At 35.2% G+C, this 25,836-nt stretch overlaps 1 protein-coding gene across 1 annotated transcript; it reads left to right on the top strand.

The window, feature by feature from the left end:
* Positions 1-20,250: 20,250 nt before the first annotated feature.
* Positions 20,251-24,610, top strand: LOC104234980 (protein ECERIFERUM 2-like). Its single transcript, XM_009788643.2, is given in 3 exon segments — positions 20,251-20,769; positions 23,619-24,030; positions 24,033-24,610. Coding segments are annotated over 3 exon segments (1,293 nt in total). The 5' UTR covers positions 20,251-20,343; the 3' UTR covers positions 24,488-24,610.
* The last annotated feature ends 1,226 nt before the right edge of the window (positions 24,611-25,836 follow it).

The following is a 25,836-nucleotide window of genomic DNA, read 5'->3' as shown; positions in this document are numbered from 1 at the left end:
CATGAATACTAGCAATGCAAAAAAGAAGGTAAATGATTTCACAACTTCTAACAGGTGGGATGCATAGAAACTATACAATACTCTTCCTAGCCAAATTGTTTTACACATCATGTAAATAGAGTTGGGTCAGGATAACAAAAATGATTATGCTATATGGAATACTACTGAGGATGGACACTTTACAAATGGTTCTGCTTGGAATATGATCAGGGGGCATAGAGCAATCAATGGCACAATCAACAAGATATGGAACAAATCCATTCCCTTCAAACAATCATTCATGTGTTGGAGAATCTTCTTTGGCAGAATCCCTATTAGAAATAGTATTACAAGGTTGGATTCTCAAGGCACAGAAGTGTGTAGATGTTGTCCAACTCCTGCTAGGGAGACCTTGCAACATGTCTTTGTAGAGGGTAGAGCAGCCGAGTATGTTTGGAAAGCTATGGGTAACCTATTGGGAGTCACTTATCAATACTTACCAATAAGAGCTTTTTTTAATAAGTGGTGGAACATAAAAGCTATAAACAGTGTACACAAACTAGTATTGCAAGCTCTTCCTGTCATTATATGTTGGGAGATTTGGAAATCTTGGGCGGCATGTAGGTATGGGGACAACAATAGTTTCTACTTGTATAGAATGGTTACGCAATGTGTTTGGAATATGAAAGAAGTTCTTATGGATGCTTATCCTAAGATTGACACCAATGGTACATGGGGTAATCTTTGTATATTGGTGGAGAAACTCAAGCCTGTTGTCGTATGTACTCCTGTTCAATGGATCAAACCAGCTCTTGGTTGGATTAAAATTAATATTGATGGTAATTTTATCAGAACTAACAGGAAAGCTGGGATTGGGGGCATTGTTAGAGATAACAGTGGTGATTTCATCTACGCATTTTCGATCCCGATCCAAGCCAATAGCAGCTCACAAGCTGAAGCGACAGCAGTGAGATTTGGGGCATAATGGTGCACTCAACAGGGCTACTCTAATATTCATGTGGAGACTGATTCTCTTATTGTCACTAACATCCTCATCAAGCAAGACACCAACAATTTGAAGCTAAAACACATTATCAATAGTACTACTGCATTGCTTGGCAACACTGTAAATTGTATCTCTCACTGCCTTAGAGAAGCAAACCAAGTTACGAATCTATTGGCAAAATTGGCTTCTACAAGTGGAAACAGGACCTTATATCACTCTCAAGACAGTCTTCCTAGAGAGGCAAAGGGGCTAATTCAACTTGACAAATGGCAGCTTCCTTCCTTTAGGAGGAGATATGAAAAATGTAATTTTTTTGTTAGTTAGGTTACTAATATGATGGAAAGGTTTTTTTGTATAGGCTATGCCTTTCCTGTTTGCTGGGCTATTTTTGTAGACTAGAGGCAAGGTTCCATGTTCCCCTCTTATCATTGTAAGTTCTAATGTACATGGTAGGGGTCCAAGCCTAATCCCCCACTCTCTAGGCTCACAACCGAAGGTGATGGCTAATTAAAAAAAAAACCTCCCAGCAAATCATATAAGCATAAAATGATACGAGGAAAGCAGTAAATAGGGGATCGAGGCTAATACTCTCAAAATGACCGGTCGAGTCGTTATATCCTCCCCCTCTTAAACAATCGTTCGTCCTCGAACGAGCATAGAGACATACCTGAAGTTGTGAAAAGATGAGGATAACGGCTGCACATATCATGCTCGGTCTCCCAAGTCACCCCCTTAACTGGCTGACCCCTCCACCGAACTTTCACAAAAGCAATGTTCTTTGACCTCAACTTTCGAACCTGCCTGTCAAAAATAGCCACTTTATCCTCAATATAAGGTAAATCCTTGTCTAACTAGAATGAGCTGAAATCCAACAGATGAGACAAATTATCGTGATACTTTCGGAGCATAGAAATATGGAATAATGGATGAACTCCTGCTAGACTGGGAGGCAAGGCAAGCTCTTAAGAAACCTTCCCAACTCGTCACAACACCTCGAATGGGCCAATAAACCTTGGGCTCAGCTTGCACTTCTTCCCGAACCTCACAACACCCTTCATGTGTGATAACCGGAGCAAGACCCGCTCTCCAGCCATGAATGAAACATCGGGAACTCTTATGTCTGGACTGAGCTGTGCGTAGTCGATCCTGAATCACCTTGACCTTCTCCAAATCATCCTGAACCAAGTCTGTACCCAATAGTCTAGCCTCGCCCGACTCGAACCAACCTACTGGACACAGACACCCTTTACCATACAAAGCCTCATATTGTGCCATCTGAATGCTCGACTGATAACTGTTGTTGTAGGCAAACTCCACAAGTGGCAAGAATTGATCCTAAGAACCCCCAAACTCTATCACACAAGAATGGAGCACACACTTCAGTATCTGAATAATGCGCTCGGAGTGTCCATCCGTCTGAGGGTGAAATACTGCGCTAAACTCAACCCGAGTACCTAACTCATGCTGTCTGACCCTCCATAACCGCGATGTAAACTACGTACTCCAGTCAGAAATGATAGATACTGGTACACCATGAAGCTTGACAATCTCACAGATATAAACTCGAGTCAGCTACTCGGAAGAATAAGTAGTCATTACTGGAATGAAATGAGCCGACTTGGTCAACCTATCCACAATCACCCAAACTGAATCAAACTTCCGCTGAGCCTGTGGAAGCCCAACAATAAAATCCATAGTGATCCGCTCCCATTTCCACTCTGGAATCTCTAGCTTATAAAACAACCCACCCGACCGCTGATGCTCATACTTCACCTGCTGGAAATTTAGACACCGAGCTGCATAACCTACTATGTCCTTCTTCATTCTCATTCACCAATAATGTTATCTCAAGTTCTGATACATCTTCGTGGCACCTGAATGAATGGAGCACCACGAACTGTGAGCCTCTTGGAGAATCAACTCATGCAAACCATCAACATTGGGCACACATAGCCTGCCTTGCATCCTCAAGGCACTATCATCTCCATTAGTGACCTCCTTAACATCATCGTACTGAACCGTGTCCTTAAGGACAAGCAGATGGGGGTCATCATACTGATGCTCCCTAATACGATCATAAAGAGAATACTAAGAGACCACACAAGACAAAACTTGATTCAGCTAAAAAATATGCAATCTAACAAATTGGTTGGTCATGGTGTGAACATCTAATGCCAATGGCCTCTCTACTGCTGGTAGATATGCTAAGCTCCCCAAACTCTCCGCCTTGAAACTCAAGGCATCGGCCACCACATTAGTCTTCCAGTAATGGTATAAAATAGTGACATCATAATCCTTAAGCAGCTCTAACCACCTCCGTTGATGCAAGTTAAGATCTTTCTATTTGAACAAATGTTGCAGACTCCGGTGATCGGTGTAGATCTCACAAGGGACACCATACAAATAATGCCGCCAAATATTCAAGGCATGAACAATAGCTGCTAACTCAAGGTCGTGGACAGGATAATTCTTCTCATGCACCATCATCTGCTTGGCGTGTAGGCTATTACCCTACCGTCTTGCATCAACATCACGCCGACACCAATCCACGACGTATCAGAATATACAGTATATGACCCCGGACCTATAGGCAATACCAATATTAGGGTTGTAGTCAAAGCTCTCTTGAGTTTTTGAAAGCTCTCCTCACACTCCTCTATCCAGCTGAACGGAGCACCCTTCTGGGTCAGCCTGGTCATGGATGCTGCAATAGATGAGAACCTTTCTAAAAATTGATAGTAATACCCTGCCAAACCAAGAATCTCTGTAGTTGAGGACGGTCTAGGCCAACTCTGCACTATTTCAACCTTTTTCGGATTTACCTGATCCCTTCACTCGACACTACGTGTCCCAAAAATGCAACTAAATCTAGACATAACTCACACTTTGAGAATTTTGCATATAACTTCTTTTCTCTCAAGGCCTGAAGCACAATCCTCATGTGCTACTCATGATCCTCCCGACTCCGGGAGAATACTAGAATGTCATCAATAAATACAATGAAAAATGAGTCGAGATAGGGCCAAAATATACTGTGCATCAAATGCATGAATGTTGCTGGGTGTTAGTCAGTCTAAATGACATCACAAGGAACTCATAGTGACCATACCGAGTCCTAAAGCAATCTTCAGGATACTCTGGCTTCCGAATCTTCAACTGATGATAGTTTGAACGCAAAGTCAATCTTGGAAAACACTCAGCACCTTGTAATTAATCAAATAGATCATCAATACGAGGTAATGTATACATGTTCTTCATGTAACTTTGTTCAACTGGCGATAATCAATGCACATACATATAGAACCATCCTTCTTCTTCACAAATAAGACCGGGGCACCCCAAGTTGACACACAGGGCTGAATGAAGCCCTTATCAAACAATTTCTATAACTGTTCCCTCAACTCCTTCAACTCAGGAGGAGCCATATGATATGGAGGAATGGAGTTGGGCTAAGTGCCCGACAACAAATCAATTCCAAAGTCGATATCCCTATCAGGCGGCAAGCACGGAAGATCGGCTGGAAATACATCTAGATAATCCCGCACTATCGAAATTGACTCAATGGTAGGAGTATCAATACTGACATCTCTCAACTATTCGCTGAGCTTTATGAAATGGAATAACTCTATTGGGAGTATAATCTAAGGTACCTCTCCACTCTAGTCGTGGTAATCCTGGCATAGCCAGTGTCATGGTCTTGGCGTGATAATCAAGAATAACATAATAGGAAGACAATCTGTCCATGCCCAAAATAATATCAAAATCTACCATACTGAGCAATAATAAATCGGCTACGGTCTCAAAACCACTAAGAATAACCAAAAATGACCGATACACATGGTCAAAAATAATAACATCTCTCACAGGTGTAGACACATAAATAGTAGAACTCAAAGAATCAGAGGATACACCTAAATACAGAGCAAAATAAGATGACACATAGGAATAAGTAGATCCTGGATCAAATAAGAGTGACGCATCTCTATGATAGACCGTAACAATACTTGTAATGACAGAGTCGGATGCAACTGCCTCTATATGAGCAAGAAGGGCATAATATCTGGCCTGACTTGGCCTCCCCTTATAGGGTGACCTCTACCTGCCCAACCTTTACCTCGAGCTGGCTGAGCAGGTGGAGTGGTAGCTGGTGCTGTAATTATAGCCTGGTGACCCGGTGGAGCACGCGATACCTGAGAAGTCTATGGAGGTGCACCCCTCCTAAGTCTGGGGCAATCCCTTACTATATAGCGAGTGTCACCACACTCAAAACAAGCTCTTGGAGGGCGTGGCTGCTGTGACTGGCTCAGGCCAGGTTGGCTAGACTGACTGCTGAAAACACCCTGTGCATGAGGTGTACTAGACAATGGCAGTGCCTAATAAGGATCCTGGGGCCTATGAGTGGCTAGAATACCACTGGCCGCTAGAAGTGCTGAATGAACCGGGCAGCTCACATAGCCCCTACCATGACGAGTTGCCGCTGGGGCACGAGTACAACTATAAGTGCTAGACTCTCGAGACCTCTCTCTCCACCCTCTCCCGAACAGCATACCCTCCAATCTCCTAGCAATCCCCACTACCTGCTGTTTTGAGATGTCCATCTCCAACTCTCGGGCCATGCTAAATCTGATACTAGGGTTGATCCACTCAATAAATCGACAGACCCTCTCTCGAACTGTTGTAACCAAGGCTGGTACATGTCTAGCCAAAACATTGAAGCTAACTGCATACTCTGACATAGTCATAAAACCTTAGCACAACTACTCAAACTCTGCACGCCATGCTTCTCTGAGACTCTGGGGAACATACTCCCTCAAGAATATATCCGAGAACTGAGTCCAAGTGAGTGAAACTACCTCAGCCGGACTACCCAACTCATATGCATGCCACCACTGATAGGTCGCTCATCTAAGCTGGAATGTAGTGAAAAAACCTCACTCGACTCCGCTAACCCCATAGTACGGAGGATGCGGTGGCACTCCTTAAGAAAACTATGGGCATCCTCTGATGATAGGCCACTGAAAGTAGGAGAGTGGTACTTCTTGTACCTCTCGAGCCTGAGCGACTCCTCCTCAGAAACTGTTGCCCTACCCTCAGGCAAAACTAGGACTACCGGCTGCAATGGTATGACTTATAGAACCTAGTTGACCTGAATCGCTGCTCTGGATTGTGGGCAGCGGGAGTCTGTGCTCCTCCCCTGTCCTAATATATGGCAGGAGCAAGTTGGATCAACCCTGGCTGAGCCAAAGTGCTGAATATTCTTAGGAATTGTGCAAAGGTCTCGTGAAGAGCCGGTGCGATAATAGGCATCTCAGGTTCCTAAACTCCAACCAGAGCTACTGGTGGCTCATCCATAGCAGCTCATGCGGGTGCTCTGGCTCAACCACGTGGACGTCCTCGGCCTCTACTCGACCCCAAACTCTCGTGGCTCCAGCAGGAGGCGTGAGTGCCTGGTCATCTGATTCGGCTATACGTATCCTCACCAACTGTGAGAGAATAGAATAAAGAAATTTAGAATTTCGAAGTCAACAATTTCGCACGACAAGGAATCAAAGAAGTGAAATTTTCCTAACATTTCCATAGCCTCTCGAAGATAAGTACAGACGTCTCTGTACCGATTCGCGAGACTCTACTAAACCTTCTGTTGACTTATAACACCTATGAACTTAGAGCTCTAATACCAACTTGTCATGGCCCAAATATCCCTCCGTAAGATGTCGTGACGACACCTAGTCTCTAAGACTAATTAAGCCCAATAATTAATGAAAAACTGAACAACAACAGAAATAACCACTAAACCTTATAAATAGCAGGCATATATATATATATATATAAAGTTGTAAACTACCACTCGGCATATACAAGTAAAAATTTTGAGTATAAACAGCTTCCCCAAAGACCCGGTAGTCACAAATCACAAGATCTAAGGAAAAACTCTAATTGTCTCTATACTTCAGTATTTAGGAACAATAAGAAGAAACAACATAAATGATAGAGGGGGACTCCGAGGTCTGAGGATGCTGGAAGATGTACATTGAAGTCTCTGAAAGCCGCAGAAAATACTCTCGAGTAATAGCGGGGTTGGTAGGAGGTACCTGGGTATGCAAATAAAACATGTGCAGAAGAGTAGCATGAGTACACCACAACAGTACTCAGTAACTACCAAGCCTAACCTCGGTAGAGTAGTGACGAGGTCAGGTCAGGGCCCTACTGGAACATAATAATTTAAGGCAGAAAAATATAGCAATGTAATAAGAGACTAGAAATTTAACAAGGAGAAATTACAGAAAGATAACAGCGCAGGACATAGGGATAAACTATAGGGGCGCTCCCGAGATACCGTCTCGTAGTCTCCAAAATAAATGCTCAACAGGGGATCTCCTGAGGTAGCGCCTCGTAGTATCAAAAGTAAATATGCAACGGGGATCTCCCGAGGTACCGCCTCATAATCCCAAAAGTAAATATGCGATAGGGGATCTCCCGAGGTACCGCCTCGTAGTCCCAAAAGTAAACATACAGCCAAAATCGATGGAAACAACAATTACAACAAGAAATCCTACAATTTAAGACTAAATGCAAGTAAAGGAAAAGCAGAAAATCAACTAAGCATGTAGTATAGAATTCAAATAAGCAATTAAGACACGTAGACATGTGATATTAGGCTAAACAAGATAACTACACATGCTGGTATAACTTAATTAAAATGTAACAAGCTATTGCTCAGTAAAAATCAGATTTTACAATAATCAGCTCGTGTACGCATTCATCACCTCGTGTACAAGACACTCACATATCACAGAAGTATCACATTAGTACCAAATCCTAAGGGGATTTCCCCCACACAAGGTTAGGCAAGTCACTTACCTCTAACCAAGCTCAATCAATCAGTAAGAATGCCCTTTCCTCGATTTTCCGACCCCGAATGGCCCAAATCTAGTCAAAAGAAATTACATACTATAAATATAACTATAAGAAACTAAATCTAATTAATGAAATCAAGACTTTTACAAGAAATTCAAAAATTGCCCCAAAAAGTCGACCCGACCAACGTCTCGAAATCGGGTAAAAGTCATAAAATATGAACCCCCATTCAACGACGAGTCCACCCATACCAAAATTACTCAAATTCGATACCAAAATCTCCATCAAAACCCCAAAAATTTGGTTGAATAACTTTTCTGCTTATCCCCCAATTTTCTCAACCCAAATCTTCAATTAAAAGATGAAATCAATGTTAGATTAGTTGAAAATAACCAAAAACGAGTCAAGAATCATTACCCAATTGTTTCCTCTAAAAAATTCTTGAATTTTCGCCTCAATTCGAGCTCTCTAGATCCCAAAAATGAAAATGGGATAAAACCCTCGATTTTGAAATTTAATGTTCTGCCCATGAGTTTACACTACGCGATCGTAGAACATCTCATACGATCTCGTAGAACAATACGCTAACCCCACAAAAAGGTTTACATGAACGCAGATCACTGCCATGCCAAGCTAGTGATCGCATAACACCATATACGACCGCATAGAGTAAGTCCTTCCACTACCCAGATCCTCTTTCTCTCTCTGCACTGCGAACGCGGTACAATCTATGCGTTCGCGATTTATTGGGCCAGCAGACATCGCAATTGAGTATGAACTCCTGCAATCACATAGAACAAAAAGAGACTACCATAACTCAAGGCTTCGAGATCGCGTCCCCTCTTACGTGATCACATAAGAGGAAACCAGTAACTGAAGCACCAGGAATTTCTGTAATTCCAACAAGTCCAACTATCGTCTGCAACCACCCAAAATCCATTTGAGGCCCCCGGGACCTATACCAAAACATACCAACAAGTCCTAAAACATCATACGATTATAGTCGAGCCTTCAACTCACATCAAACAATGCTAAAAACACGAATCGCACCCCAATTCAAGCTTAATGAACTTTGAAACTTCAAACTTCTACAACCAATCCCGAAACCTATCAAATCACGTCCGATTGACCTAAAATTTTGCACACAAGTCATAATTGACATTACGGACCTATTCCAACTTCTGAAATTGGAATCCGACCCCAATATCAAAAATTTCACTCCTAGTCAAACTTTTCAAAAATTCAACGTTTGCCATTTCAAGCCTAATTCAGCTACGAACATCCAAATCACAAACCGGACACACTCCTAAGTCCAAAATAACCCAACGGAGCTAACGAAACTGATGAAATTCTATTCTGGAGTCGTCTTCACATAGTTCCAACTATAGTCAAATTTCTAGAACTTAAGCTTCCATTTTAGGGACTAAGTATCCCAGTTTACTCCGAAACTAAAAACAAAACCTCCCACAAGTCACATAAGTATAAAATGTTACGGGGAAAGTAGTAAATAAGGGATCGGGGCTAATTCTCTCAAAATGACAACCCGAGTTGTTACACTATCGGTCGGACATAGCGACCGATTTCAGTCGGTATTATTTACTGACCATGCTTATATCGACAAACTAAAATCGATTAGAAATCGGTCGATTTTATTAGTATACCGATCAATATTGACCGATTTTCCTGAATGGATATTTGCTATTTCGTACTTGTATTCACTCCGATCTTTAACCATTGGAACACCCCTTCAACACAAGTTTTGGAAATTGACATACATTGGACGGGTGGGAGATAGTTTCTGTACAGTTACCACAGAATACACACAAATATACGAGCTAATTTTTCCTTTATTAGTAGTCTTTTATTTATAGTTAGATAGCAAATAAAGTTGTCATTGGCAATTTTTGTTTGGTGATCAATGATACACTTAAATTTATATTTGTAGATTTTATTAGCATGGGCAAAAGATTTTCAAGACTAGTGTCACGTCCTTATTCTTCAACTAAGCGCATGTGTGACAGTTGACACGATTTTGGACAACTTGCTCACGTTGTTGCTTTGCTTTACCATACTAAAGATCGATAAGGAATGTTAGAACATAGGAGAATTACCAATGGAAGCTTGTGTATTAGAGAGAAGTTGATTGTTTTGCTTTGTGAGTTACAAATGAATGCCTCTTATTTATACTAATCACCTAGGGGCTAGTGTGTAAATAATAATTATTCCACATGTGTTTCTATATTTACAAATAATTATACCCTCTAGAAGTTTCTACATGACTATAACATTCCAAGTCTTTCCAAAAGAGTCTTCCTACCAAGTCCATAAATATCTAGAATATTTCCAAGGAAATTCTCCATAGTTCTAGAATATTCCACCAAGAGCTAGTCCCTAACTTATGTAACTCTTCCATATGGTAAAAATATATGCCAAGTGGCACCTATATGATATGATGATGCGGGGGGCCATGACACTCTTCCCCACCCAATTTTGTGCCTCCCTCGGCATAAAGCATCGATACGTACGCGCGCACCTCACCTTGGCACACTGGAGATCTTTGTCCATTAGCCATGATGCCCTCTGGGCGGTTCGCCTTCCCATGTCACAAGGTACTGGTCACCTTTGATGGCCTCGATCCTCTATCCATCGGATGCTTCCACTCCCTATTTGACAATCCTCCGTGGTCCCAGCCTTGCTAGCAAACTTGACCCCTCTGTTTGGTGTATCGTCTAAGTCCGATAGCATGCCATCACTTTGTAACTCGCCATCCTCTTCAACTATGTCCCCCAATTTTTCGTGCTACCACCATGCTCCATTTGCATGGAGCCAAGATAGGCTTTGAAATCCCCTACTTTCAGCTTAGATTCCAAGCGCATCCCCCCAATGCAGGCGGTCCCTCCTGTGTCACCCTTGTGTGCCTGAACAAAGTTCCTGATCATTGTTGCAAGTTTCCCCAACTCTGGGCATTCACTTGCCCGATGTGATCCTTTATAAAAGTAGCACCCTCCCTTAGGCACGTACTCGCTACTATTTTTCGGCCCCTTGCCATTTCTCTTGGACCCCTGTCCATTTTGGGATGGCCCCTTGCCACTGCCCTTGTATACCTAAGCTATGATTTTCCCGTTGTCCTTGTCATAATCTCCCATACCTCTCTCGGCATTACCTTCTTTGGACTTGGCAGGCTCCATCTTAAAGTCAACAAGCGACTCGACTACTGCTATGGCCTCGTCCACGTTGGCTACTTGATGTCTTCTTAACTCCTATTTTTGCCAAATTCTGCAACAAATCCATGAAATAGAAGAGGGAATCTTCCTCGAACAACAATAGGATTTGTAGCGTTAAGGTAGTGAACTCGTGCACATACTCCCGAATTACGGCTGTCTGTCGGAGATCCCTTAGCTTGAACCTCATATACCACATTCACCGGGTAGAATTGCTTTTTCAACTCTTCTTGAACTAATCCCATGTCTCAATCTTGCATAGCCTTTTTCCATGTCACCACGCTTTCGGCCCACCATAATGCGGTAATCTCTATGAGGTACAATACAACAGTGTTGATCTTAGCCTCATCGTCCCTCACTTTGTCATGCCTGAAGTAGTTCTCCAAGTGCCAAAGGAAGTTCTCCACTTCTTATGCCTCACGAACACCTTTGAACACCGGCAGTTTGGGAGCCTCGATCTTGGCCTCCATCATCACAACAATATTAATGTCTGCCTTGGTTACGCCAACATCGACACGCTCCTCGATTGCCTTTTATCTTAGCCTTCATGGCATTAATAGTGCTCAACGCCTCCATAAGTCTGCACTCCAAGGTAGTGATGGTTTGTATAGCTCCATTTTGGCCTGTGTGTGCCCCTCCAAGTCATTTCAGATACTCTCAATCTTCTTAAAAGTGTGTCCCTCAAGAACTCTAAGGGTGCCTTCCACCTTCCCTAAGCATTGGCCAAAGATCTCGATAGCGTCCATCCCTTCGTTCACCTTCATCACCCACTCTTTACCGAGCGAGATGTCCTCTGGCAGGACCTCTACTTCATCCTCGCTCGCCACAGTGGCAGATGGTTCTTGGGATGTAAGCCCCCCATTTGGCACAACCTCGAGCGGTACCTCTTGGCCCTTGTTGGTGGCATTCCTCTTTTTGTTACAACTATTCTTGCCAGCAACATCCTGGATGATGTTGGCTTGGGTGTTGGCAGCGTTAATTTCTCCGTCATTCGCCATTCCTTTAGTTGCAACCTTTGCTCTGATACCACGTTGTCACATCCTTAATCTTCAACTAAGCGCACGTACAGCACTTGACAACTTGCTCATATTCTTGTTTTGTCAAGTCAGCCTTACTACACTAAAAATCGCTAAGGAGTGTTAGAACATAGGAGAATTGCCAATGGAAGCTTGTGTATTAGAGAGAAGTTGATTGTTTTGCTTGGTGAGTTACAAATGAATGTCCCTATTTATACTAATCACCTCGGGGCTAGTGTGTAAATAATAATTGTTTCACAAGTCCTTCCATATTTACAAATAAGTACACCCTCTAGAATTTTCTACATGACTAGAACATTCCAAGGCTTTCCAAAAGAGCCTTCCTACCAAGTCCATATATATCTAGAGCTTTCCCAAGGAAATTCTTCATAGTTCTAGAATATTCCACCAAGAACTAGCCACTAACTTATGTAACCCTTCCATATAGCAAAATTATATGACACGTGGTATTTATGTGGCATGATGATTTGGCGGGCCATGACACTAGGCTCTAACGTTTAAGATGCTTTATTGTTTTATAATTAGGTTTAACATGAATTGTCTCATATAATAGGGTACTTTTTTTCACACGATCAATAAAAATAATGACAGTGTAAAGAATTTCTATTATTATCAATATAAATTTAGTTGTTTTAAATAGCAAGTTACTTGCGTTATTTTTTATGTTCCTAACTTCATTACTTATGAACGGTTAATGTATAATTACTTGTTACGGGATCGATAGTGTTAACACTACTTTACACCGTTAACATATGAAAGTTAATCTCCTTTAATTTATTTGTTTCAGTTGCAAAAGCTCCACAAAATAGCAAAAGAAAAAGATTATATAATTTCACATACATATTTATCATGTATATACAAAGTAATGTGTTAGACTCCAATCTTTCTCATTTTCACTTCCTCTTTTTCCTATCGCATTCTAGATTTTGAAGGCTAGCTATGAGGAAAATTTAAAACATCAAATGGAAGTATGGGGAATATACAATTAATAGAAAGATGATTTTTTTAGACTGGGAAAGTTTCTTGCATTTTTTCATTCTCTTTGGTTACTTTGTATACCCAGAAGATGTTTCAGAAACACAAGATGAAAACATGGCGTTGGATATACAAAGACTACGACTTCAAAATTTCCATCTTTTGGGCACCTTATTTGGCAAAAACTGGAAAAACCAGATCCAAATTAAACGATGTCTCAAAACTATTCAATATATTTCTTGACGAATTCGATGATTTCTGTATAAACCAAATAAAAGGTTTTAGATTATGTGATAATTTATGCTGGCCACTGGTATTTGTTTAAATTGGACATTGTTGCAAATGATTTGGAATATTTTTAAGAGTTTATATCTCAATTTTGAGGGAATTTGGTGAAGATTTAAGTTGGTTTTGGTTGGAATCATATTAAAACTTGAAGAAGACATAAATAAATTGTAGTATATATTTTGTATGTCAGGTGTACAAACGACTTACAACATGTATACAACATAATTGTATACAAGTTATATGTAAATTGTAGCTTTTTGACTGAATCTATACAACAAAAAATTATATACAAATGTTATATAAGTTGTATATAAATTGTATTTTTTGATCGAATTTTATACAATCAAAAACTATATACAAGTTGGATATAAATTGTAGCTTTTGACCGAATTTGTATATGTCTTGTAAATACTCTAGTTACTTTTTATAAACAAGTTTTGGTGTACGTGCGTTGCACGTGTGTATCACGTCAATCCATAAAGATTACGTAAATATTATTAAATATTATTTTGAGCTATAAAATAAATAAATATATAAATAAGGGTAAGTTTTTTACAATGTTAAAGTTAATCGATTTAGTAATCTTAATAAAAGAATAACTTTCGGCCCACCTACCTCGGACATCTTATTTACGTTTTACCTCCAATTCACCAAGTTAAGTGATTATCTTCTATTTTGTGCGATTAATTATAAAGAAAGTAATAATAAGATTATAATAATAATAATTTATTCATCTTTTATATTTTGCTAGAATTAACGTTGAAAAAATCTTTATATTTGGTTAGAATTAAGAAGAATATTGAGAAAATTGTACATTATTTTAGTTATATAAATATAGATGACCAAATTAAGAATATCTTACCTTGTTTCCAGTGAGTTGTATATTTATGTTTCTTATTTATTCCATTTATTTTCTCTATTATTTTCACAAAACTAAACTTTTAGAATTATTCATAGTAGTATAAATTGTTATGGTCAGTTAAGAGTTACAGATAGTCAAACTATGGTCAGTTAAGAGTTATATGTTTACCGTCAGAAAATATTAAAGTTAAGAGTTATATGTTTAATTCTTTAATGATAGACTGCAGTAGGTTGTATATATAGTTTTTCATTATATTTTTTATCTTTTTCTCCCATATTGTTTAAAATATTATCTTTTACAATTATTCATAGCACGATATAATTTTTTACCGCCAGAAAATATTAAACTTATAGGTAATCAAAATATGGACTGCACTTTAAATATTTAACGATAAAAGTATGTTTTTTTTTTTGAGAAAATAATTATATAATTTTACATATATACAATAATCTAAATATTTAAATATTAGAAAAGAAGTGTACATCCAATTGAAAAGAAGTGTACATACAATAATTTAAATATTAAATGTAGGTTCGTAATTTTTTTTTTTTTTGGGTAAAATTAAAATTTATATTTAACCAATGGAAATATTTATATCCGCTAGCCCATGGGCCTCTAGAGCTAGATCCTTTACAGTCTTTCTATTCGCATAACTACAGTTATGTACTTTTCCTAATCTCTTCGTGATTTATACATTGTTTCCGCTAGGATATCTATTTAACTGTTCTAATATTGACTTCCATTTGCTCATGTTCTGGCCTTTGATATGCAGCTGCAAGGCTATTTCTCGAACTCTTTCTGCATATATAATACACTGGTTCTGAAATCTTCTTTTATTCCTTTCCATCCATGTGTAATAAATTGTTGCTGCAAATAGAAATGTGAGAACTTGAGCTCGTGATCTGCTATTGTTTGTCCTCTTGATCAGCCATTTTAATTCCTGTTCCCAGCTTCCAACATTGTGCTTTTCTTTCAACTAGCCTACTAATGCAGCCCATATTGATCTAGCATAAGTACATTCAAAGAAAAGGTGATCCAGCGTCTCTTCTTTCTGGCTAGTGCATAACACACATTCCTTCGGCACATCAATCTTCCATTTTGCTAGTCTATCCACTGTTGCTAACCTTTGGTTGAGAGATAGTCACAGAATAAATAGATGCCTTGGTATAGTAACATCTCCCAGCACAAGATTCTTCCATGTAACTTTCTGAAATTGAGACCTTGCTGCTATATACATTGTCTTGATGCTAAACTTCTCTTGCTTGATCTACATAAATAAAAGAATAAGTGAATACTTTAATTTATATAAGGTAAAGATTTAATTAATTTTAATATCCTACGTATTAGGACTTCTTATATAGCACTTCAAAGTTTTAGTTGATTTAAAACTCCTAAATATTAGGAGAAAATTTAAATGATGATTTTGTCGAGTGTAAACTCTATTTTAAAGGGTAAAAAAAAGCGGACAACATTTCGCTAAGGTTAGGGTACGAGCTTTTGATAAGCACGTAAGTTTAAAAAATCACATAGATATTACTCCTTTTGGTCCACTTTAATTGATTTTTTTATTGTTTGATATTAAAAAATTCACCTTTGAACATTAATTAACAATAAACTTGACCATATTAATCTTAAGACCATATTAATCTTAATTTGTTCAAATACAACAAATACTACAAAGGCAATTTTCAAAAAAAAAAATTATTTTCTTCTTGATACCTGAAAAAATTATATATTATGGACTACTAAAAAGGCCAAAAAATTAATTAAATTGGACTGGAGGGAATATCAAATAATGTGTTTGAGTTATAAAAGTTTAAAAAAATTATAAGTTCCTAAAAATAATGAATGTTGACCCTATCCAGCTATAGATCAATAAAGGAAGTAATCATATCCCATTAAATTCTGCAAATGCCTTATTGTGATTTTGAGGACTTTATGAGAATCTTTAAGAAAATTGTACTGAAAATAAATAATATAAATATATTTTTCAAACTATTATTTAATGATTTGATGAATAATATATATCAAGAAATTTAATCTTTGATCTTTAGAGTTTTGGAAATGAGAAGTTTAGCTTATAGTTCTTAAATATTAATTTGATACATGACAATACAAAATCTAAAATTGACTAACGTTTAGTTAACAATTTACAACAAATAATTAATATATAAAAAAAATGTACCGGTCATTTGCTGGAATAAATGCAAACAAAGAAAAAGTTAATTTATGACAACTCAAATAGAATACGACTTTTCTTTTACTATTTCATATTTACTTCAAATTTGCATTTTATCAATCTGACCCTCATACTATATTATATTGATTTTTTTTTATTTCTTTCACTGTCGGTGCTCTTTCTATAAAAATAAATTTATATACCCTAATAAAGAGTTTGTAAACTTGAAAATGTATTTTTATTTTATGATAAATTTGAAAAAGAATTTAATAGGATTCTTTAGCTAGTTAGTTATATAATTTATATACTTAATTATTTATTCTCAATAAAAATGAAAATAATTCATAGTATAAGTATATACTATGAATTCTATGTTACAAAGGATTAAAAAACTAATATGATCATATTTTACTTTTGAATCTTTATATGTAGAATAATTAATATTGTTGACTCTGGTCAACTATTTTTATGAACTCTCTTTTTCCTTACCTCTTTTATATTTTTAAATTTTGTTATTTATTTTAATTATTGAATTTTATATTTAAATATTATATAAAAATATTTTTTGGGTTAAAAAGTAGCACAAATTTGATATGCAAGTGTATTATGGTTCATATATATAGAGAGAGAGACACACACATGCACAGAATTAGTAATGTTATATTATCCAAATAAATAAATAATTTATATTAGATAATTAAAATATTAAATGATTTTAAAGTCCTATATTAAGACTTCTTACATAGTTAATTAATGAATGATTTGATAAATAATATTACAATGAATTTCAAAAAGGTATAACTCTCTAAAGTATTAACCATTATATTACGTCTAAAATTAATAGATTACAATTATGTTACATCTTCTCTAAATAAATAAATAATTTATATTAGATAATTAAAATACTAATTTATTTAAAATTCATGTTTAAAACTTCTTACATGATTCAAAGGATAACAAATTTTTAGTTAATTTTGAAAATGAGACAAATTTTTAAAGTGTTAGCCACTGTTCTACGCATAAACTTTGTACCACTATCCATCATAATAGTGTGCTTGGTAATATATTTGTTGTTATACACACTTTTACAACTTCTGCAAAATCTAAATATGGAAAAATAATATTATTCATTTAAAGTTCTAAATATTAGGATTTCTTACCTAGTTCAAAAAAGAAAAAATTTAATAACTAAAGTTTTATTTGATTTAGAAGTCCTAAATATAGGAAAACAACTAAAATTACAATTTTATCCAATATGAAATTAGTTTTTAAAGGGTAAAAAAAGCGAACAATATTTCGCTAAGGGGTTTCTTGCTTTTAATATAGTATATATATGAATAGATTGATCAAAAAACTTAATATTAGCCATCTTAAGTATGAAATATTTGACTGTAGCATAGAAGGAATTACAATGGTGTTTGGATTTTTTCTTTTCAAACGTGAGAAATTCTCTTTTAAGTTTTAACCCAAAATCTCAAAAGGCATAATTTTTTATTACTAAACGAAAATTAAATTGGATGTAAAGTAAGAACAGGAAAGAAGGTAGCCTCAAAAATTTTAGAATCTTCTGACTAAGAAGAAAACCTGCAGATTAGTCACAGAAATCTATATTAAACTACATTAGGCTTTAAATGTGTAACATCTTTTAATCCAAAATCAGCATATTCTTTTACTCCTAAAAAAGTTGAATTGGATGGTCAATAAGAAAAGAAAAAGACATTAATGAAAAATAATTCTTCCAAAACCCATATAAAAGCATTTAAAACAAAAGCAAAAACAAACTAAAACAAGAAAAAACTCCAAAGATAACAGCAATATTCTATAGAACGATCGGAAAAAGTATAAAGAACTCACCTACTAAGGAGCAATCACATATCGTTGGCAAAGTACTACAAATTAGCAAGTCTTTTTATACTATCAAGTCAAATAATATGGAAGGAATAAAAATTATATTACATAATTCAAATAAGGAAAGCATTTATGTAAAGAAAATCATAGTTGATTTTGAATTTCTAAAATATTTAGATTTTCTACATAGTTTAAATAAGGAAAGAATTAATAATTAATAATTTAATTGATTTTAAACTAATAATTAAATTACTAATTTATCCACTGTGGAATCTATTTTTAATGGGTAAAATAGGCGAACGACATTTCGCTAAGGGCCTTCGTGCTTTTAATATAACTAGATTTAGAGTACGCGCTTTGCGCGTGTACCCCATATCAATAAGTATAAATTTTTTAAGAATTATATAAATATTATTAAACTATGTATACTTGACGTGCAATTGTTAAGCGTCATTTAAAAATCATTTCTAAAGTTTGATGTGAGTTAAAAAGGTATAAAAGTTATGGATATTGGGATAATTTATGTCTAATTTTAATATTTATTAGAATGCATATTTATATTTTGGTAATAATTTATAGAAGGATAGTTTGATTAAAAGGTAATGGACATAGTATTGTATACTTAAAGAATCAAATATCATTTTTACGAAAAATATTTCTCTACTTTTTTTGTTAAGTACGATAGTTAAAATGCATATATAACTGATTGATTTTAATTCCATGAACGGTTATAAATCTATAACTAAGAACAAGAAAATTAAAGGAGTCCACCCAATATTATCGACTTTAGTTATAATTTTTTACTTAGTCTTTCTCTATTTTATTATTAAGATAAATAATTATATAGAATTAATTGGTTAGAATTCTATGACAAAAAATAATTCAATCTGCAATAAACAATATCAACATTCTTACTTCGTTCCTATGGATTTGCTATTAACAGATTTATCTATTTGTGTAAATAATAAATCTAAATATTAAGATTTTCTACATAATATTTCCAACAAAAATATTGAGTAAGCAAAGCTTTAGTTGATATTAGAATTTCAGTTATTAGAGAAAATTAAATGACTTACAATATTATTTTTTATTTTAATAGTGTCAAGTTATTTGAACTGTCCATGAATATTACTGTAAAAAATGGGGGGAAAAGCATTCAAGTAGCATACATGAAGGTAAACTTTGTATAAGTTTTAAATCCAAGATGCTGTATCCAATTTCATCTTCACTACGAAATTGTTTATCCATATGTCTTTGATAATTTGACGTACTTTTGTCAGTTTATTTTATTTTTAAAACATTTAACTATTGGCCGATTACATTTATTAATATCGAATCTACCAGTTTGTTCAAATAATAAGATAGTTTATATAAGGTAAATTTTTAATTGACTTTAAAGCCATTAATATTAGGACGTACTGTATAATAGTTCAAATAAAAAAAAAGATTTAGTAAGTAAACTTTTAGTTAATTTCAATCTCCTAAATATTAGGAAATTAATTTAATTACGATTTTTTCCAATATGAAATTTATTTTTAAAGGGTAAAAGAGGCGAATGACATTTCGCTAAGGGGCTTCGTGCTTTTAATATAATATAGATATAGATAAAAAAGAATATTTTTGAATTTATTGTCTAAAAAAAGCTAAAAATATTTATGTGACGATATATCATCTTATTAATGATAAAATGAAGAGTTTAAAAATAAATAGTTACTAAATATTAAAATATATTATTATATTTGAGATTAAATAAAAAGAAAAGAGTGATGTATCAATTGATAGGAGGGCAGGCATAAAAGTCATTATCAAATATCAAGGTTGCTTGTGGGCTCGCTGCTTGGCATTCCCATAGATAGGTAAGGCTAGAAAATTAAGTAAATTGGCCCCTTATTTATTACTAAACTCCCAACTTTCCCCCCTACCTTTTAATGACATGTACTTTTTTATTTCGCTTTCACATTAGCTTATTTACTCTTCTAATTTATAAATTCACTCCCTTTTCTTCCTTTTTGGCACCCTCCCACAAAATGTTGTCTTCATTCTCTAGTCCTTGCCATTTCTATCTTTAATTAATCTCTATCATGGTATCAATGGACGTCGAGAAATTAATCTCCGACGTAAAGTTGTCGTCCGTCGTACCGGCGAAAATCACCGGAGCGGATAAAGTTCATGAATTTACTAACATGGACTTAGTCATGAAGTTGCATTACATTAAGGGTCTTTATTTTTTCAACAGTGATGCAGTTGAAGGTTTGAATATATATGACTTTAAAAAACCCATGTTTCATTTTCTTGAGCTATATTATGAGGCTTCCGGCAGGATTAGGAGGTCGGAGGACGGCGGTGGCCGGTCGTTCATAAAATGTAATGACGGTGGTGTTAGGATTATTGAAGCTAAGAGTAGCAAAACAATTGAGAAGTGGCTGGCTATGAATGATTCTTCTGTTAATGATCAGCTTGTTTATGATCAAGTTCTTGGTCCTGAGTTGGGCTTTGCACCTCTTGTGTTCATTCAGGTAATTAACTAAGATTTCTTCCTCTTCTAAACTAATTCTTACGAGGATTTAAGTTATATATATATATATATATATATCGACGCTTTTATTAAATTTTACATTATTAGTGTAATATATAGGGTTTTTACGATTCATTCTAGGTTATGAGTCAATGCTTCTTCAATAGAGTTATTTGTAATTACTATTTTAAGTGACTTGATTGCATAAATTTTTTTTTACAGCATCAAGCGCATAAAACTTAAATTCTTCTAAAAATATATTGGGGTTTTTAAGATGTTAAGGTGGTTAAAGAGACAAAATTTTGCTCCAAAGAATATTCCCTGTGATCGGTATGTATATCTCTGTGTGCGCGCAGAGCCAGTGTAAACTTTTGTCACCGGGTTCATCTAAACTTAATATTTTTGATGGGATAGATAAATTTATATATAAAAATTTATTATAATAAAATTATAATTTTAAAAATATAATGGGTTCGCAATTTAATTATGTATCCGCCTGTGACTACGTGTGTGTAAATCAGCTGGTCTGGTATAGAAGGGAAAATTGCATGCAATTATTAATGATACATGAACGCAAGCTTGAATTAAGGCTCCGTGATCCGATAACCTAGTGGTGACTGTATGGAGGAGGTCCGACGAATTTATTTCATGAACTGCTGTACCATATTTAATTCTCTAGATTTACAGTTGTCAGTTAGCTTTGCATGTTGATTATTAATTAAATACGAATACGAATATTCTAGATTCTGCACTATGTTGAAAGAGTTAGATTGAGAAATAATAATAATAATAATAATTAAGAAGGTATACTTTTAATGATAAATGCTTTTCTAATATAAAAAATTTGCAACGGAACACTCTCTTATCCTCACTGTGCAATGGCTTAATTGCTAGCTATTTGATTTTAATTTTTATATTTAATTCAATTGCTATACTAATTTTTTTTTACACTCTAAAATAACGTATTATTCAGAGATATATAGTAAACGAAGTACTTTAAAGATGTGAAGTAGGATCGACAGATAGAGACTAGACTTCTATTTTATTGATGATTAAGTGGTGGATTTTATCGTTCTTCAGCATATTAAGATTTATTCTAGTAACTATCAATGAAAGAAAGGGTCCGCCATTTATTTCTAATGAGTCCATTAAAATAGGGATCAAACTCACCGTGGTTATAAAATATTAAATTATGTGCGAGCAAAATGTCAATAGCTTTCATATAAAACCATGAATAAACATTGGATTACTACAACATGCTGATGGTATTATGACTGATAATTTCCTATTTTAGAGAGTAGGTATCTTTCTTAATACAGATGGGATGGGACGTTATTAACTTCGTATAGGAGTATTTATTAGTCAAGATGAAAGTCAAATTTAATTTTGTTAGTCTTCGCCCTTGCCCCTTGGCAACCAGCCTGAAGTTTGGTGGGTGCGAAATTGACCACGACATGATTTAGCTTTTTAATTTTTTTTTATGATCACGGTGTTCGGGCTAGCTTGCGCGCACCTTAACTAATTCCACGGGATATCTGTCATCTCTCACTAGTAACAGATACCACGTAACTCTATCCGCCAGCGCTTAGATAGATAAAAAGAAATCACCTAATTTGTTTGTCTCTACTGGAATATGAACTTGAGACCACTTCATTGACCAATAGGTCACACTCCCTTTTTATTTTATCTTATATAAAAATCAAGAATTGACTCTTGTTGTCTCTAGATAAGCCTTGTATTTATTGAAGTACCAAAAGTATTAAGTCTCCTCTTTTTTTTATATCAATATTTAATTTTATTTGCTTGTAAGTAGTTCATTAATATATGACCAACCCTACATTGAAATATGGCCCTTAGTTTTGATTTGGTACGGGGGCAAAAGTAGTTGGATTGGACCCTTATTTTTTTCAATCTCGAATTTGGTACTTTGTACCATGATATGCTTTTATGAAACCATTAATGTGCATTTACAAGTTACTTCCTCCGAACCAAAATAAGTGATTTTTTGGTTATTTTCACATATATTAAGAAATTTACCTTTTAACATTAATTAGTAATAAAATTGACCATATTAACCTTTACTATTTCTTCAATTAAACACTTCTAACACATACTCCATCATTAATTACTCCAAGGGCAATGTAGAAAAAAAATAATTAATTCATTCTTGAAATCTGAAAATATTACTTATTTTGGATTACAAAAAAACAAACAAACCAAAAAGTCACTTATTTTGGACCGGAGGGAGTACCAATACCTTGCCTAACTTATTAAACTTGGTTTCTGAATCTACCTGATCTCCTGAATATTCCAAAGAAGTATCAGCCTAAATATCTTTTCGTGACAAAAGTTTCCTTGTAATTAATCATATGCAAAATCATGAGTTATCACCACTTCTTTTGTTATTATTAAATTGCAAATTAAAAATTCTAGTTTTTGTAGACAACATCATTTAAGTTATATGCACCGATAATATAAAGATTATTTATTGCTCTAATTTTATTTTTTCTCGTGCCGAGGATCTACGGGAAACAACCTCTTCATATTTATTGTAGAGGTAAGTTCTGCGTACTATCTACCCTCCCCAATCCCCCAACCCCCAATGTGGAACGTAACTATACTGTGTTTGTTGTTGTTGTTGTAATGTAAAGATTATTTAAACACGCGATCAACACATCTTCACTTATTATAGTATGTAAGTTTCATTTTTATCGGGTTACAGATTAATAATAATAATAATAATAATAATAATAATAATAATAATAATAATAATAATAATAGAAATTTGCCTGTAATTACTCCATATGTAACTTGATTACTTCTTTTTCACATTGGATCTTTTGTGTCCAGTTCACTTGGTTCAAATGTGGAGGGATGTCAATAGGGCTAAGCTGGGCTCATGTTCTTGGAGATGTATTTTCAGCTTCAAAATTCATCAACATTTGGGCACAAATCATGGCTGGTCATCAACTCCCACCTCAGTCTCTTAACAACTCAAGAACCAACAAATTCATCAATAATCCATTATTATCTACAGTTGAGAATTTGCCATATTCTATAAAGAGAGTTGATCCAGTTGGTGATCATTGGAGAATCACCAACACTTGCAAAATGATATCACATTCTTTTCACATTACAGAAAAGCAACTAAACCAACACATTTCCAAGATTTTTGGACCTAAACAATCAGCTAAAGTGAAGCCTTTTGATGTAATTTCTGCTACAATGTGGAAAATTTTGGCTAAGGTAAGGGGGAATCAGCAGAGCCTGGAATTGTGACAATTATACGTAGGGACAACTCTTGTGACAGAGAAATAACTCAAGTGTCTAACAATGGTCAAGTGATTAGCATAGTTGAAGCTATTAACGTTAAGGTTTCAAAGTCAAATGTTTTGGAATTGGCAAAATTGATAGCTGAAAAGAGTGTGGATGAGACTAAAGTTGTTGAAGAATTAATGGAGAAAGAAAATGGTACATTAGACTTTGTTGTGTATGGTGCAAATCTTACATTTGTGAATCTTGAAGAGGCAAATATTTATGGGTTTGAACTTAGGGGTAAAAAACCAATTTTTGCAAGTTATAATATTAGTGGGGTTGGTGTTGTTTTGGTGTTAGCAGGGCCTGAAAATTTGAATGGAAGGATAGTGAATTTGGTTTTGCCTGAGGATCAAATTGAAGGGTTTAAATATGAGTTGAGAGAGGAATTAGGCGTCTTCTGAAATTAATAGCATTTAATAAAGTTCTTAGTTACTCCATGTCATATGTGTTTGAGGATGGAGAATGGAACCAGTTGTATTTGGTACTACTGTTATAATTTTGGATAATTTCTTTGTGGTTTGCGAGATTATGCTCACCTCTCCTATTTTGATCTTTATGTAAACTTTGTATTTTTGATAATAATATACCATAACAGCAACAAACCCAGCTTAATCTCACACGAAGGATCTGAAATCTAGGGAGGATAGTGTGTACGCAACCTTATAAAAACATAGAGGCACTTTTTGATAATAATATATTTATAATTAATTATTGAAATATAAAATTCATTTTATCAAACTAATATCCATTCATCTACTTCCTTTTTACCTATTATTATCCAACTATATCTAAGTTGAAGTGTTTGATCAAGTTTTTAGAAAAAAAAAAATTTTGAGCAAAAGCAAAGCAGTTTTGGAGCAGCAGAATAAAAATAGCTTCTGTTTAACCAAAAAGTGAGATTTCAGTCAAAGCTTTAATTTAGAAGAACTCGGGTTACTGATAATCAAAAATGAGCAAAAGGAAATGATTTTTGCTAACAATCAGATAAGCAGAAGAAAACAAAGTAAATCAGTGTATTCAGATGATCTTTCATGTGTCCTTACAAATGATCTCTTCTCTCCTTTTTATAGCTATCTCAAAGATATACGTTTTGCCTTTGTCATAATAAGGCCATTATAGACAATTAAAGACATTAAATGCTACGTTACATAATCATTGTAATTTAATACAGATTCTCTAACGTTTTTTAGTATTTAATGCTTATTAAATACTATATATGTACTCTCTTATGCTATCAGATTCATTCTCCTTGATTTTTGGGTATAAATAAGCACGTGCGCTGAGTCTTTTGAACAACTGCTCGTGCCTTTACTTGTACCTCTGCTCATATCTATTGCAACTCGTGCCTCTTTGCTAATCATCACTCTTTGACCAGCCTCTGTGTCATGACACATCATCTTCCAATCACTTTAATATGTAAACCCAATTTTTCCCAATACAGATAGTCCTCGCACTTGCCATTTATTCAACAATTGAATATTTGGGAAGTGGATTTTATTAAAGCGGGAATATTTGCCTCCATAAATACTATGATAGAATCGACGCTTCAATTGTCACTTCCATTTAATGCCTATTATACGTGGCACCTTTTTATTGGTTCTGCGACTTTGCAACACTTTTTAAGGCTCTTTTACAGCTTCATTAACCACGAACCGACAGTTTTCATTATGACCTTTCCATCATCGCACATTTTCCTTTGATGGTTGCTTCTTAATATAGTTTTCACCTTTGTCCTTCTCACATAAAGTTC

Source organism: Nicotiana sylvestris, chromosome 10 (genome assembly GCF_000393655.2).
Source record: "Nicotiana sylvestris chromosome 10, ASM39365v2, whole genome shotgun sequence".
Taxonomy (NCBI): domain Eukaryota; kingdom Viridiplantae; phylum Streptophyta; class Magnoliopsida; order Solanales; family Solanaceae; genus Nicotiana; species Nicotiana sylvestris.
This window is presented reverse-complemented; position numbering and strand designations above follow the sequence as displayed.